Here is a 15,221-nt window from a genome sequence, read left to right as displayed (position 1 = left end):
TGTACTTGGCGATGCGCTTGGACTGGTACTACTAGCAGACGAGATCTGCGTACAATGTTTAGCGATTATCGTATGTTCCGTCATAGAATGACTTACAGAGCTAGGAGAGACTGAAGACGACATGCTTGCGATCTGTGTTGATAAAGCCGGTGAGGAAGATGCGCCACTGGAGCTTGGGGCGAGGACGAGTGAAGAGCTTACGGTGGTAAATAAAGACGTGCCGGAGGAGCTTACGCTTGAGCCTAGCGAGCTTGTTGTGCTAGATGTCAAGTTGGCCGACGAAGTCGTATTGACGAACCCTGGCGGTGGCGATGGTATTTCGACAGGAACAGCAGTAGTCATTGTGGCAGATGCAGAGCTCAAAGGCACCGTAGAGGTCCGGGTCAAGGTCACAGTCGTGGAGGACGAGCTTGCCCCTGCTACTGACGTCGAAGATGTCATAGGAGAGGACGACAGGCTGTTAGAGATCGTTAGAGTCAACGTCGGAGAGGTCGCTGTTGATACAACCAGGGATGAGGTGACCACGGAAGGAACAGCAGGGCGACTCGGTGCTGCATCTGAACTTGTGGAGGGCAGAGTAGTAGCGAAAGACGATGCCAGTAGCGAGCCTGAAACAGGAGAGCTCCTGGAAGTTTCCAGCACCGAGGTAGTGGATGTGAATTGTGTAGATTCGGTGCCGCTCGTTGCGCCTGAAGAAGGTACAACAGGAGCAGATGTTGGAATTCCAGGTGGTCCAGACCCAACCGAAGATGGACTCGAAGGGCGGCCAGAAGACACCGGCACATTGCCAGAGATTACATACGAAGGTAGAATTGGGGCACCTCCTGAAGAAAATCCCGGAAGTGGACTTGTCATGCTAGCGGACGACACGGGTGGAGATGTCGATGCCGTCGCAGAACCTGTAGTCGGGACACTCGGCTGCACACTCGTTGGCAGTGATGGAGATGTTATAGGTGTCGACGCTAGTGGAGTGCTTCCCGATTCGCCTGGCAAGCCTGAGCTTTGCAGCGTGTTCGTGACGGCACCCGTAGGAGAAATGCCTGATGATCGACCTGAGGTTTGCGTATCCGGCGTAGCTCCTCTGGAAATAGATGATGGCCTACCATTTGTACGTTGAGCACATATCTCGACGTACATCAAGTGAAAGGACACTTACACATTGGGTCCATTTGACAAAGTAGCAACGACCGTTGAGGTCCCGGCAGGGCCCTTCAACGTACTTGTTATAATCACAGGGGGCGGTCCCGATGGCGGAAGTTGTGCTTCTTGGCTGCTCGACCTTGGTAAGGAGGAGAATATCGCTCCAGGCGGCATTGTGGTACTTGTACTAGGGGACGATACGCCGGGCGAGCTCCCACTTGGTAAGGCGGTTGAGCCAGATGCAAAAGGAGGCGGCGGTACAATCGGAAACGATGCTGTCGGTAGATGTCAGCGTACTATGTTCCTCCTGTCTTCGAAGACGCAGCTTACGCGGAGTGGGCAGACCTGTTGCGCTCGACACGCCCGAAGCAGAAGGCGGCAGGGGTACTGCTGGTGGCAAGGCTGCTTGACTATCAGTGTGCGACCACGAATTAATGCTTGGGGAAGCGGACATACGCATAGCAGATGGGCTACCGGGTGGTGGCAGCACTCCTGGTGTAGGTGTCTGTCCTGGTTGAGAACTGGTCGTAATCCCGGGCGACACTGGATTGGCCCCAAATGCTGAACTACTTGGACTGCTGGATCGTGTTGGTGGTGCGATACTGCCAAGCCAGCGTGTTGTACCATTGATCACCGAATAGTAGTATGTGCCGTGATTCGGATCCGTTGGCGTCTGGCCGACAAGGGAAACCGTGACGATGGGGCCAGGTATCGTAACGTAGACAATGCTGCAATCAGTGTCTTGGGCAGCGGCTCCTTTGACTACGTGCAATACGCCTTCAACCGCAGCCCAACAGCCACAAAGAAATCCCGCGAGTAGTACCAAAGTATACACCTGATCAATCCAATGTTCGGTCAGTAGTAAACGGAAGAAAGCAGCAATGAAGTCGCGTATCCACCTATACGTTCGACAGGGCCACCATCTGCTGGGTTGGGTCAGCCAATCGGGGCGTCGTCGTGGCTGATGTTGATAGTATGCCATTGGTTCTTTGGCGTGCAACTCTTCCTGGCTCTCGAGGAAAGAGAGCCATGAAGACATACTGGGCGGCGTAGGCTGTTCCGTGGCTCCGCGGCAGACACTCATGCTGAATGTGGATGGTCCGTTTGGGACGACGCTGCTGGAAGGCGTATTTGAAGACCCAACCTACGGGTCCTCAACGGTCGCCGGCTTTTCGATTGTGGTTTTGGTCCTCTTGTGTCTGTTACCTCTGCGGGAGGTGTTCAAGCCTCTACCCATATCAGAAGGGAGAGCGAGAAACTGTTGTAGCTAGGATGTAGCCTCGAAAATGCTTAAGAAAGTGTGTTGCGCAAGACTGGGATGTGGATGCAGGTCCAAGATGTGAAGGTTGAAGAAGCGAGGTTTGCGAGGGCGTGCGCATTGTTTGTTTGGCCGCAGCAAGCAGCTTCTTGCTTCTTGCCATTGCGGTGCATTGCGCTGGTGGTGCTGGCCCGAGAGAAGGCGAGGTTGTGACGATGGAGGCAAGCGCAGTGAGTGACGTTGGAAACGGGGATGCCTGCAAGCGTGTCGTAACCTTTGCTGGCCCACGACATACATTGCGCCTCCAAATGGCAGAACAATCTACGCAGTACCTAGCAGCCAATCGTTGGATCGCTGGCCTCTGTCGAGGCTGCCCCGGGGCGACGCAAGGCAGCACGCGCTGCGGGGATGGTGTCCGACTTATTTCCCCAGGACGTCGCTCTTGAGGCCGAGACTGAAAGCGCCGTCTAGGCGGGTAGTCCAACGCACCTTCCGCAACCGTTACGGAGAGTAGCATCCTTGGCGACGCTCCATACGCTAGATGGGATTGTATACGTAGACGAAGGTGGAATCCAAATCAAGCGAAAAGGTACAGGGTGCGATGCAAATGAACCCAAGTGGTATGAGAAATGCCTCGGCAGACTTACGATAACGAATAGCCCGTCCACACCACCGGCGCGTTCGAAATTGTGCCTAATATATCTATTTCCGGGACCCATCACGCTCTCACCTCCCACATCCGAATGCGCCCAGTCTCCATGCCGACAGCTAGTAGTGCAAAGCTGCCCTCCCTGCCCTCCTCCTCTGAGGGGTTACCCCACGCCACTGACGTGATTCTTCCCAAGGCAGTCTTTTGAGTGGGCCAGTTCCTGAACACTGTTGCAGAAGGGAGATGTACTAGTCGAAGGGCGGCATTTTTCCAACGACTGGCCATAGCGAGGATTTGTCCGTCTGGGGAAAATTCAAGGTGTGATACAGGGGTCGTGAGGTTGTCGAGCGCTCGCAATGGCTTCGGCGTCCGGGGTATGCCACCGTTTGGAACATCTCCATCACCAGTGGTCGTAGGGTCGTTCTCGCTCCATGCTCTCCGATCATAGATATTGACAATGCCGCTGGAGCTGCCAATGGCTACCCATCTGTCGCCACCAATCCATCCATCTCTTCCACTCTTACCACCTACTGCGATTGTTGTGTTGCCTACGGCACCTTCATCGACCCATCTTCCGACTACACCATCTTGCACGCTCCACTCTGTTACTTCACCACTCTTGCCCGCAATCACCAGACCGTTGCCGTTGCCCCACCACGCAAAGTCTGCGATCCCGCCTTTAGACTCGACGCGAGCCTGTGCCACCCACTGCAGTGTCCTTGCATCGAGGATATTCACGACACCGCCACCTTTCTTTGAGGAACCACGTAGGGCCATGTATCTGCCGTTGGGCGACAGGGCAAAGTGCTCCATCGTGCGTTGCTCATGTTGATGACCATACACACGGGATACCTTCTCCACTGTGCCTGTCGTAAGGTTCCAGACGTGGAAGTATCGCCTCCGTGCGCTAAGGAAGATCCGAGAATCAGACGGTGAGGGATGGAAGGCGGTGGTAGTAAGTGGTGTACGTTTGATGTGGAGCGAGGTAAGGAGCGGATTGGGATTGTGAGGATCCGAAGGGTTCACGTGATGTAACGAAAGCGTTGAGCTGGGGCCAGAAGACAGAAGCAGTGGATACGTAGGATGGAACGACAACGAGGTTATAGCAGACTGTCACAAGAATGTCAGCTAACACAGAATCGAGAAAAGACGGCGTACTAACCGGACCAGCTCCCGCCACATCCTTCAGTCTCGCTATCTCTACAGTACCAGCTTGCAGCTTTCTTCTCTTTGCCGAGCTCTTCGACGTCCGAGACAAGATGTCTGCATCTTTCAGCAACCGCGCTAATGGTAATGTGGAGAGATCATCCTCATCCACGTCCATGTCGCTCGTCGAATCGATATGGCTTTCATCATCATCTTCAATGTGTCGCCGTTTTCGTTTGGCTTTTCCAGTCGCGTGTACGGCCCAATCAGGGACCGGATAGAGCCGCTCATACTGTCTGCGTAACCTGCGTACGTACTCCTTCCCATTCACCACATCATCATCCTCTGTATCCCGCAACTTCCTTAGTTGTGGCACCGAAGCCAAGCTCACCACCAGGCGCTCATCATCGCTGTCTTCCCAAGCAGGCTTGTCATCGTCATCTTCAGTCTCCTCAGCCTTCGCATGAGCAAGAGATCCTGCAGGCTGCGCGGTCGGACCAGTATCGAAGAAGAACAGGTCTTGATCCGCAACGGTGCCGTAGTCGTCGCCATCCGGATCATCAGCCTCGGAATCATCGACCAGAGCAGCTCCCGAAGGTGCCAGCGAAAAGTTGTTTATGCCTTCTCGGAACCCTGCAGAGTCACCGAAGATGATGCGCTCAAGTTCCTCCTCTTCCGCATCCTTTGGCAGTATAGGCTTTGCATTCTTCTTTGTGACTATTTCTACGCTTTCCTCATCGCTGCTCTCTTCTTCCTCGTCTGATACTACTTCTTCTCCATCGAATCCCTCCCAATCTGGCTCCGCCGTGCCGTTCGCAGGTTGTAGCGTACTGACTTCCGTGGCGCCCGGCTCGGGGTCAAACAAAGGCTTTGACGGCGCTGAGTCTTTTGATTGAGTGGGTAGGTACCGTTCCGGACCGGCTGCCTTGTGCGCAGCTTTGTTCGAGGGTGACATTGGGCGAGTTCGCGATGTGAGCGGAGCTGTCACTGGCAGGCGCGAAAATTGTGGTTTGCGAAAAAGTTGACAGGGATTAGGATAAGCTTTTTAGCTCGGCATAGCCGCTGTTATCGACACTCCCCGCAGCATTCCCCAAACAGGCAGGAAAACCACTGCAATGCATTGTGAGACTAGTTATACTTGAACTTTTCATCCGGTCGATGTCTCTGTGCTACGTTCTATCATACTCAAATTCAACACCATCATTGTGCTCCACGACCATGCAATGAACAAGCGCGCCCAACAGCTGTCTCTAGAGCAGTTGGATGCATGGAATGTACGTCTCGTATGAACTGCTCAACGGCCGTAGAAACGTGCTCTAGATCGCCTGTTGGAGCATAAAAGGAACTGAAACGCAGCAAATGACCGCCGATTCCTGCGCTCTTGCTCCACGTCCCCACCACAGTGTTCCGAATTCCGATCGGCATTCTGAGGAAACCTCATCTCCACATTTCTCCCCATTGCGTCTGTCGACGTTCAACCTGGTTCGATGAGTTCGTTTTCATGCCAAGTCAGATGGTTCAACACGTGGGGATGACTCCATCTGTGTAGTCCGGAGGGCGCCTTGATGAGTCATGCTGCACAACCGTACAAGGAAGGTACCTCACAAGCTATAGTCTGTGCCTCTTTAGAAACTGGCCATCGACAACTGCAAAGTACTTGTAGTCTTTCCTACGTCTACGCGTACGCTTTCCTGTACTCTCTATCAACGCCACAGCAATGCCAGATTCGAATCTCGCCGTAGCCCTCCTCACATCGGACGAGGCAGAGCAATACATGCGCATTCGGCACGCTGCGTTTGTGCACGACGTCAACAAGATCTTCTACTTCAATCAGCACGAACCCTCACAAAACACTCTCGACAGCGTCACGCAAAGCGTCCGCGACGGCATCGCCAAAGGCATGCTCTACCTCAAGTGCGTCGACATTAGGAATGGCGAGATCATAGCCGGTGCCCGCTGGCGTCACATTCACTCCGAGGATCCCAACGCTACGTCTCGTACTTGGGACGAAGTCAATGCTGAGCTGACCATTCCGGAAATGTATACCGAGAGCCATCCGGAAGTTTGGCGAGCGTTTTATGAGCTGTTCAACGAGAGCAAGAGGAAGCATATGGGAACCAAGTCATATTGGGTACTGGACACGCTCGTGACGCATCCGGACCATCATAGGAGAGGTGCTGGAGGCATGTTACTGAGGTGGGGGTGTGACAAGGCAGATGAGGCGGGGACGGAAGCGTATCTGGAAGCCAGCGAAATGGGAGAGCCGTTGTACAAGAGATATGGATTTGAGCCAGTGGAGAATATTGCGCTTGATTTGAGGAATTGGGGCGGTCCAGAGGAGATTCGGTGGACGGTAAGTCGGTGTGATGGTATTTTTTGAGGCATGCTGACGCTTGTGCACAGTTGATGATCCGGCAAGCCAAAGCTTGAGTCAGTGCCTTCCGAGATCGCAGGTATATAGACAGGAAGAGCCAATAGAATCCCGAAGATAACACCTAAAGCACGTTGGACGACACGCGTTATCTCTCTGTCGACCCATTCTCCAAGCCCTACCACTTCAGCACGTGATTGTGTTCAACAAAACGCTAGAGTACAGCGGACAAGAGCCGGAAGCCTGCACGAATAGGAATCTCACTTGTAGAGACTGAGCAGGAATATCGCGGCTTGACGCATTGCGCATGGTGTAAGGCTTGACTACTAATCAACGACCGGTTATTAATATAGTAAGGTCGTGGCACTCGGCGAATTCGAGATTGTGGGATGGCGGATTAGGTGGACGTGAGAGAATAGGTAGAATAGGTGACGATAAGCGTCAACTAGCCAATAGCAGTGCCACAGCGCCGTGAACACAGAAAATATATTCATTATCTCTAACTTTCAACATACAGCGACCATCCACAGGCGCACGGCCCAGGCCGACTACATTCGGAGCCTTTAAGAGTAGACCTAAATCGTATAACCGTGTTACATCGCGTCACAATGCACCACTTACCCCAGTAGAGAGCGCAAGAGCCACATCATAGTGTCTAACCACCTGCAATTTACCCCAAAAAACACTTCCATGAGTGCCCTCGCTTTTTCCCTCCCATCTTCATCGACTCTAAAATCGAACCCTCCGCTAATAGCACCATTCATAGACTCACTTCATGATTGAACGGCATCTATCGGCCCACCCGATTCACTCAGTCACGATGTCGAACACCCTTACCTTCCACCCCTTCGAACACTTGCCTGATGAACCCAACTGTCAGATCATCGCGTACGCACACGTGGACATCCTCGCGAGCTCACAGCCACTCCACGGTATCAGACTCGACATCTACATACAATGGAATCCTTGCGAGCAGGAATCCAAGACAGAATTCACTGTCTCCCATATCCAAATCCCTCACCCACTTAGCCCTCGTTTCCCACGCGAGCCGTATTGGTCCATCTACCTCATCAATGAGTTCTTCCTTTCTGAGCTTTATCGCCTCTCTGGGGGCCGTTTGTACTTGATAAGCTTCAAACCGAGCGTCATGTGTTGTACGGACTGAGGCTGACTTATACACGTCTTCGTCGAGGCATTCAAGCCCGACTTCTCACGCACCGGCAGCAACAACACCATCTCCGCCCACAGGAATCCTGTCGTTTGGTTCGATACGCAATCAGTGAGACTAGAATTAAACATGAGGTGTTCTACATATATCATGCAATGGACATGCGAGAGGATCTCTAGGAAACTGGTTGATGTTGTGAGGGTCAATTTCATCCACAAGACACCGTTAGTGAAGGCCTTGTTAGAATCGGTGAGAAGAAAACAACCAACAGAAGGGCCCTTGGACGTGTGCGACTACATCCTTCAGGCTTATCGTATGTTCGAATCAACAGGGGAATCCAATGCGTTTGGGCCTGGTACCACTGTGCACCTTACCAATCTCTAAGGGTCTCATGAAGCCAAGACATTCGAACGGAGTTGCTGGCACTATATATTGCGTTTGCATGTTGCACTTACTCGATACGCTGGTTGAGGAAAGATCTGGCTTCATAGGGTAATTCGCGCATGATGAGCGTCCGAAGCATCTGAAATGATGAACAAGGCTGAGGCAAGGGTAGGACAAAGCGAGGACTAGTTAAAGGATGCCATGTGTGTATTGTATGGAAGGAAGTAGGTTTGTGGATGGGTCGAACATGCCTGTTTCGCTTCTAGACGTTGACCTTCACGAATCAACCTGAAGCAGATGTCATGTTATCTGATCGTGATGTAATTGGTACGAGGTGCATCTCACGTGTGGGACCAATGATCTTTCAAAGAAGTCTAGCTAAGGTAGACATCTTCTGGATGAACAGTACAGTGCCTCCCTCATCGCAGGTATTGGTACCATCTGTTACTACAGGTTGAGCAGTGTAGCACCCAAAACATCGGTTCAATACTTCACATAGCACTCTGCAGCAACAAAGCTCTACGTGCTCAATTAAGTTTCTATAAACATCATGCACATAATCCATACCACCTATTCCATTTAAACAGCGCCGATTGCCGTGGATAATCACACTTGCTACAGTAAAAGCCGGAACATCTTTCCCTCGAAACAGGACGATGCGACGACGTAACTTGAGCGCGAAGACTTCAGATGTAGCGCCCTGATCTGACCAGGCCCCTAAACAACTCACAAGGCTTTTCTCATCCGCAGATCATGTACCAGCGCGCGAGGAGATTCTAGGTATTGTCAAATCTCATGTGGACATAGAATTACTTCTGATTTGACTTTCGCAGAAGAAGCAGAGATAATACGATAACAGCAATACCGACCCGCTCCTTTTTGTCATCCCAGCCCTGCAGCACAAAGGGGATCCCAACTCCATGGTTTTGTCGTTTTAGATTCCTCCACCTGACTCAGCTATACACAATTGCCCGCGGTATCGTTGCCGCTATTGTCCGCCCATACGTTCACTCGTCGCCATCAGACTCCCAATAAACGTCGTGATCAAACGGCTCTGCACAGCCACAATATCCTCGGGCACAAGCCAGATGGTCGCGCCCATCTTCCTCGCAATACTGATGGCCAACTTTGCGTTCTGGTAGCACTCGTCGTCATTTCTGCCTGGTGCCACAAGGTCGTAGTCGACGTAGCTGCTCTTCATCCCAGATAGAACATCTAGCAGGAAGATGGCGTTGGTTAGGGAGTTGTCCTTGAACGAGCGGATTTGGGTGCCCTTTCCGCTGCCCCTCTTCGCCATGTCGTTGGCCCAGCGAATCATGTCCGCGTCCGAAATATCGCGCTTGCCCAGGCGCTGTGCTAAGCCCTGGAGTGTTCTGACAATGTCTCGCCGCATGAGCTGCCATACGAGGCCGAGGGTGAGTGTGCGCTGGCCGTCGGTAATATCAGCACCCTGGATACCGGGGAGGGAGAAAGAGTTCGCCTTTCCGAGTTCAACGGCGTAGTTGGTGTTCTCAAGAGCTTTGAAGCGCATGAGCTCTTGTCCTTCCCGGGGCTTGTTGACGTGGCGCCAGTTGACGCTGTTAGGGATAACCTTATCGTATGCTTGGAGAAGGATGGTTCCGTCCTTTAGATCTTCGAAGAACGACTGTACAACGGGCTGGACGTCCAAGGAGTTCAGCCAAAGCGTGAAGACACGGGCTTCGCGCTCGCCCTCAGCGTCGAAATCATCAATGTCCGCCTTCTCTTCCTCGGTGATGGGATCCAAGCCAGGGTGGGTGTTGAACAAGTTAGCAACAAAAGCCAGGTTAAGCTTAGGATTTCCGGCAACGAGGGAAGTAGGGGTCAAGAATTTGCGGCAACCGAGAGCGTCGGCGTTCTGGAGTACTTGCTCTGCTCGTTGAAGAAGATCGTTGGTCTGCAGCGGGCTCCGAGAGCATATCTCCGGCTTAAGCTGGTTCAGCAGGACTGTGTAATTCTCGCCGTCCTTTACATCGGTGGAAAAGTTGTTGACCCTGAATTGTTAGCCGAAGTTTACAAGAGGACATGAGTCACTCACTTCCGGTTCCACTTGGCGTTCTTCAAGTGGTAGTTGAACCATCTTAGCAGAATCTGCTCCGGAGGCAGGCGTAGGAACTGTTCAAGCGTCTCATCATCTTCCAAAAGCCGATACAGCTCTGGATGCAGCTTGATGTCAATCTTGCCGAGCAAACCCCGCCTAATGATCTGCCATATCAATCCCAAGATCAGATGCTCTCGCACTTCGATGATATCTCCGCTACCAATGTTTACCACCGAGCACCCGATACCTTTGGCCGATTCAATGACGATGTTGTTGTTCTCAGTCATGTGGAAGGCATTCAGCGTCTTGATCTTCTTGCCCGGCCTGTTCAGCACACGCTCGTCGATGGTGTCGGGCACGCTGTCGTTGATCAGCTTGCTCAGCACCAGACCGTCCTTGCACTCGTCGAACATTTCGAAGGTGTCGGTCGGGAAGGGCAGGCGGTCGCCAATGTCTGGGTCGCCAGCGAGCACGGCATTGATGTGGCGGGTGAATTCGGTGCGCTCATCTTCATTGATGGTGTGGGTGACGTTGGCGGAGGAGCCTTGGACGTGGATCCTGCCACCGCCGGCGCCGGTGCTGGTCTTGTGGGCGTGCCCGGGCGTGGATGGAACGCTGCCACCGGCTGATCGGGTCGGGCCAGTGTTCATACGCTGCTGGGCGGGCGAGGACTGTCGCAGCTTCGAGATGAGCTGTCCGAGGTTAGTCGCAGCCTGGAAACATTGCGCATCTGCGTGTACGCACATCGACATAGTCGTCCAGTTCTACGCGCCGCGAGCTGTCGAGCTCAACCTCCTTCAGGGCCTGGCGCACGACGTCGTAGGGCTGGTGTTCCGTCTGCTGCGTTGCCTTTATAACGGTGGCTTCGTCGAGGTAGCCCTTGTCGTCGATGTCGAGCTTGCGGAAGGCATCCTGCAGCCCGAAGATCTCGCCCTGCTGAAACTGCGGGTATTTCCTACACCATCTGCGGTCAGCATCGTGGAATTGCGCGGAGCAGCGTGGAACGGTGAGGGGCGCACTTCTGCAGCTTAATGACATTCATGGCGGCGGTGTGTGGTGGATGCGATTCGAAAGAGGAGAGTGGCGGGCAGATATATGCGCAGCGTTGTTCCTGCCTGGCTCAGCCTCAGTGTGTTTGCGCGTTCGTCTCTCCTGTTGTGCTCTTGTTTTGCTGGCTGCCCGACCCCACCACTCGCCCACGGCGTCATCGCCGCCCCTCGAAGCCTTGGCGCAGACCCTACCGAAAATATAGTCACTTCTGCAATTGCACGCATGCGAAGACTAGAAGTCACGTCCTTTCACTCGCTACTGATACCCTTCCATGTTCATTGATTCAGCGAGGAGCCTTGCGTTTTCCTATCCATCCATAGCATGCTTGCTTACCGACCTTTCCCGGCACTCCTTCTCAGCGGCAGCCTGGACGACTACGCGGCCTGGGAGGACCACCTACCCTAGTCTATACTCCCCAGGTGCACAAGACGCACACCGCACCTCTCTCCACGTCGCCGCCGTAGCCGGGAGTCACGTATATCACCACCACTTACCCAGAGCGCTTCGCACGTGGATACTGTGTCTCACTTTGTGGTTGTGCACTCCCCAGCAGTCACATCACACGTCTGCAACCACACGGCTCGGAAAGAACAGCTTTTGATTCCTCATTATCGGTCATAATAGCCCATCGCCGGCTGATCCAAATAGACACAATCCCTCGAAAGAATACCCACAAGCGCAACGGCCGCCTTTTCCAGCGCTGCCCGTTGCGCTGCGCTAGAAAAGAAATGTAAGCCAAGTATAATTTCCGCCAACGAGCATACACCCTCCAAAGCATCATCATCACGTTGTCTGTATCCCGTCACGTCGTGTGCATCTTCGCGTCGTCAAACAATGCCGCCAACGAGAACACAGTCCCTACGCAGGCGAGGACGTGTGTTGGTCGGTCATGAGACATTACTTTTCGCCACCGTTTTCGCTTGCAAATGTCGTCAGATGCCCAGCCATGTATCGTTGTTCGGGTCATTGTCGTCGGCCGCACTGCCAATACGCCGGGAAATATATCGACTATGTTTGTGGCTAAATATACTGCCGCCTGGCGAGGCTGCCTAGGGCGTCATATGCTGGGCGTGGCAGAGCGACCGTCGATCATCGAGCTCCAGTCCACATCGTCACCGAGAAGGAAATGGTTTGGTAGAAAGTACAGAATCGTCACCCGCAACATTAAGCAATAGCGCCCTCAGATATTGCATATGCTTATATGCCGAGCATGCAGGGAGTCGTATATCGTAAGTAAAAGTCCAAGATATGGTGGTTCGAAACGCGCAGTTTCTAGACGAAGGTCGTTAAGTCGTTAATGTTCCGAAATGGAGAAGAGCCGAGGAGGAACACAAAAGGGAAGAATATTTTGACACAAAGAAAGTCCCATTGTGGAGGGAGTGTGGTGGTGGCTGGTGCGAAGGGTTCACACCGTACCTCGACATCAAAACATGGCGTGTCGAGGTCGCTGCATTCGCAGCGAAAACGGTTCCCATAGGACCACATGCGTAAACTTGCGTATACCGCGTCTATCGCGATCTCCAAAGCGGCAAAAACTCCACCTCAACGCTCACGAGAGACGGTAGGTTTATCTGCGGGCGCGCTGCGTTTGCATTGTACGAGCCCGCTGGAGTCCGGCATTGGGGTCTTGACCGTACGGCGGAGCAACAGCCCCACCATCCATTGTCTTTCGCCTCTTCAAGCCGTCGATGTCCTCGCTTTGAACACTGCCGGGCCGGCCGTAAGGATCCTCATCGTCGTCACGGCCGCGTTTGCCGGGTGCTACACCGTTTGTGGCGTACGCTTGACTGGGATATTGGGATCCAGGCGGTGGGTAGCTGTCCGGCTGTCCGTTACCATTTGTTGTACGCGTGTCGCTCATCACGCTGTACAGATTGCTGGAGGGGCCATTGTGACGCTGAGGCGTCGGGTAGCCCGAGTTCCATTGCGTTTGGCCAGCTGTGGTCGTACGGGGTGTTGCACGTCCCGAGCCGTTTTGGTGAGGCGAACCCGTCATCTCCGGAGATAGATGAGGGTGTTCACCTGTGATGGGACCAGAGCCTGGAGCAGTATTGTACGCATACGGTGCTCGGTTGCCATTGTAAGGCGCGTTTGAATGCGTGTATTCATGCTCGGCGCCCTCGTCGCCACCAGTGCTGTGGTTGACTGAGTCCTCATTCTGAGCCAATATGGCATCAGTAGGCTTGACATCACCTTGATCGGGTGCCCGGGCAGGCGGTGCCATATCAGACTTTGGGTAACCCATCATGGGTTGCGACTGAGTGTGGTATTGGGGGGCTTGAGATGGGGGTGCCGAGTACATAGGTCGCGAACCGTCATAGCTCTGAGCTGTCTGATAAGACATACCTTGTTGCACTGACCCGGGCGGAGTGCTTGCAGGCGTAGTGGGCACGGAGCGTTGGTTGCTCAGACCAGTGTCGATGGACAAGGGTTGATTTCCTTGGACGGCTTGCACATTGGCGTTACTCCATTCATAAGAACTTCCTGAATTGCCCATACCCATGATACTCGATGCACTCGTAGGAGGCGTTGGGAACGTGTGAGCTCGGTCTAAACCGGGGCGACCCGAAGCTGGGTGGGGTTGAATAGAATGCGGAGGCTGGGACATTGCCGCTCCGACTGGGTTGCTCATCGAGTGGTGGTGGTGTAGAGCTGGAGGTTGCGACGTCGTTGGCCCACCAGTCAGATAGCGGTTGGTCTGCATGGAGTCAGGTCTCCGGTTTCGATCAACAGCAGCCATAGCAGCGCCGCCTACACTTGCCCTCGTCTGATTAGAGGGATGATAGAGCAATGCTCCGATATCGTGCACGAAGAGCGGATACAGCTGCTCTGTAATCTTCTCCTTGTTCGCAAATTCAAGGGCTCGTTCGAACGGAATCCTATCGCGGATTAGTACTGAGAAGAGAAAGATTCAGGCTTTGCTTACCAGACACCCTTCAGGTGCATCGGGCCGATCTTGACGACATGCCTCGTCTTCTCGCTCTTGAGGATACCATCGCGACGTCCACGAGTCATTCCTGCAACGTTCAGTAGCTTTGTGCCATTGATCATGTGATTATCTGAGTCCGTCAGTTTCAACTGCAAATGCGTGTCATTGGGTGCAAGGCTTACCTTCGCGTCTAGCGACACACACGCCCTTGGCTTCGACTTGGAAGCAAAGACTTCCTTCATCTTCCCAAAGGGTAGCAGTCACCCTGGGTTTCATCCCTGGAGGTGCGATCTGCCCAGTGTGATCGAAAGTGTGAGGATTTCCGTAGCTCTGTGACCCTGGAAGTGTCGGTGCAGGGGCTGTAGAAGCCATGGCGGGAAGCTGGATCGATTGTTGCGGAACCATGGCATTGCTCATCGAAGAAGATGCAGGCAGTTGGGAAGGAACACCACCGTGATAGCCATAAGACGGATAGCCTTGAGGTGCCGATGCATACCCAGGTCCAGGAAGAGACATTGAAGGTTGGGGAGGATACGCATAGTGGGAAAGACCTCCCGGCGCCGCCGTCCCCGGTGCATGAGCGGTAGCAGCAGACATTTGCGGTTGATGCACGTCAGCATACGATTGCATCTGGTTCATGCTGTTGTAGCCCTCAGAGGGGTAGCCGTAGCTTTGTTGAGTACCGTACGGAGAGCCTTGATGCGATTGCACATTCAAAGGCTGCCCGTTGCGGTTGAGGGGTTGGGGTACCTGTTCGGGGGAGGGTGTCTTGAAGCCTGCGGTGTGGCCGTTGACCGAAGCGGAGTACGAGGTGTTTGAACTGGCGCTTCCGTTGTCGATTGAAGATGCACTAAAGGAACCACCCCGAGGCGACGAGGATGTGGAGGATCCGCTTGCGTGCGGTTGGATCTGCGGAAGGCTCGGTAGACGGTCGCTAGGAACTGCAGGTTTCGCCGAGTAATGGGAGTTGTACCAGGCGTCGACAGGGCCTCGGGCGTGGACCGACGAAATTGAAGGCAGTGGCTGAGCCAGCTTTACGGTATTGACAGACACGGTGGTGTGCTGCT

General features: G+C 53.6%; 5 protein-coding genes across 5 annotated transcripts; 2 read left to right on the top strand and 3 right to left on the bottom strand.

The window, feature by feature from the left end:
• Positions 1-121: 121 nt before the first annotated feature.
• N0V89_010995 (uncharacterized protein) lies at positions 122-1,117 on the top strand (the record flags this gene model as incomplete). Its single annotated transcript, XM_056219733.1, has 1 exon — positions 122-1,117. The coding sequence occupies one exon, from the start codon at positions 122-124 to the stop codon at positions 1,115-1,117; it is 996 nt and encodes a 331-aa protein (XP_056066860.1).
• A 1,999-nt stretch (positions 1,118-3,116) lies between these two features.
• UTP18 (U3 snoRNP protein) lies at positions 3,117-5,148 on the bottom strand (the record flags this gene model as incomplete). Its single annotated transcript, XM_056219732.1, has 2 exons — positions 3,117-4,157; positions 4,210-5,148. The coding sequence occupies 2 exons, from the start codon at positions 5,146-5,148 to the stop codon at positions 3,117-3,119; spliced, it is 1,980 nt and encodes a 659-aa protein (XP_056066859.1).
• A 762-nt stretch (positions 5,149-5,910) lies between these two features.
• On the top strand, positions 5,911-6,573 carry N0V89_010993 (uncharacterized protein; the record flags this gene model as incomplete). Its single annotated transcript, XM_056219731.1, has 1 exon — positions 5,911-6,573. The coding sequence occupies one exon, from the start codon at positions 5,911-5,913 to the stop codon at positions 6,571-6,573; it is 663 nt and encodes a 220-aa protein (XP_056066858.1).
• A 2,531-nt stretch (positions 6,574-9,104) lies between these two features.
• Positions 9,105-11,217, bottom strand: fim1 (fimbrin; the record flags this gene model as incomplete). The annotated part of the gene is made up of 4 exons (XM_056219730.1): positions 9,105-10,128; positions 10,173-10,867; positions 10,920-11,130; positions 11,195-11,217. The coding sequence occupies 4 exons, from the start codon at positions 11,215-11,217 to the stop codon at positions 9,105-9,107; spliced, it is 1,953 nt and encodes a 650-aa protein (XP_056066857.1).
• Positions 11,218-12,792: 1,575 nt separating this feature from the next.
• On the bottom strand, positions 12,793-14,526 carry N0V89_010991 (uncharacterized protein; the record flags this gene model as incomplete). Its single annotated transcript, XM_056219729.1, has 3 exons — positions 12,793-14,104; positions 14,152-14,284; positions 14,337-14,526. 3 exons carry the CDS (start codon positions 14,524-14,526, stop codon positions 12,793-12,795), a joined length of 1,635 nt encoding a protein of 544 aa, XP_056066856.1.
• Between the last annotated feature and the right edge of the window lie 695 nt (positions 14,527-15,221).

This window comes from Didymosphaeria variabile, assembly GCF_027946475.1.
Source record: "Didymosphaeria variabile strain IMI 356815 chromosome Unknown scaffold_8, whole genome shotgun sequence".
Taxonomy (NCBI): Eukaryota; Fungi; Ascomycota; class Dothideomycetes; order Pleosporales; family Didymosphaeriaceae; genus Didymosphaeria; species Didymosphaeria variabile.
Note: the sequence above shows the minus strand (reverse complement) of the source record. Positions and strands in the feature narration are given on the sequence as shown.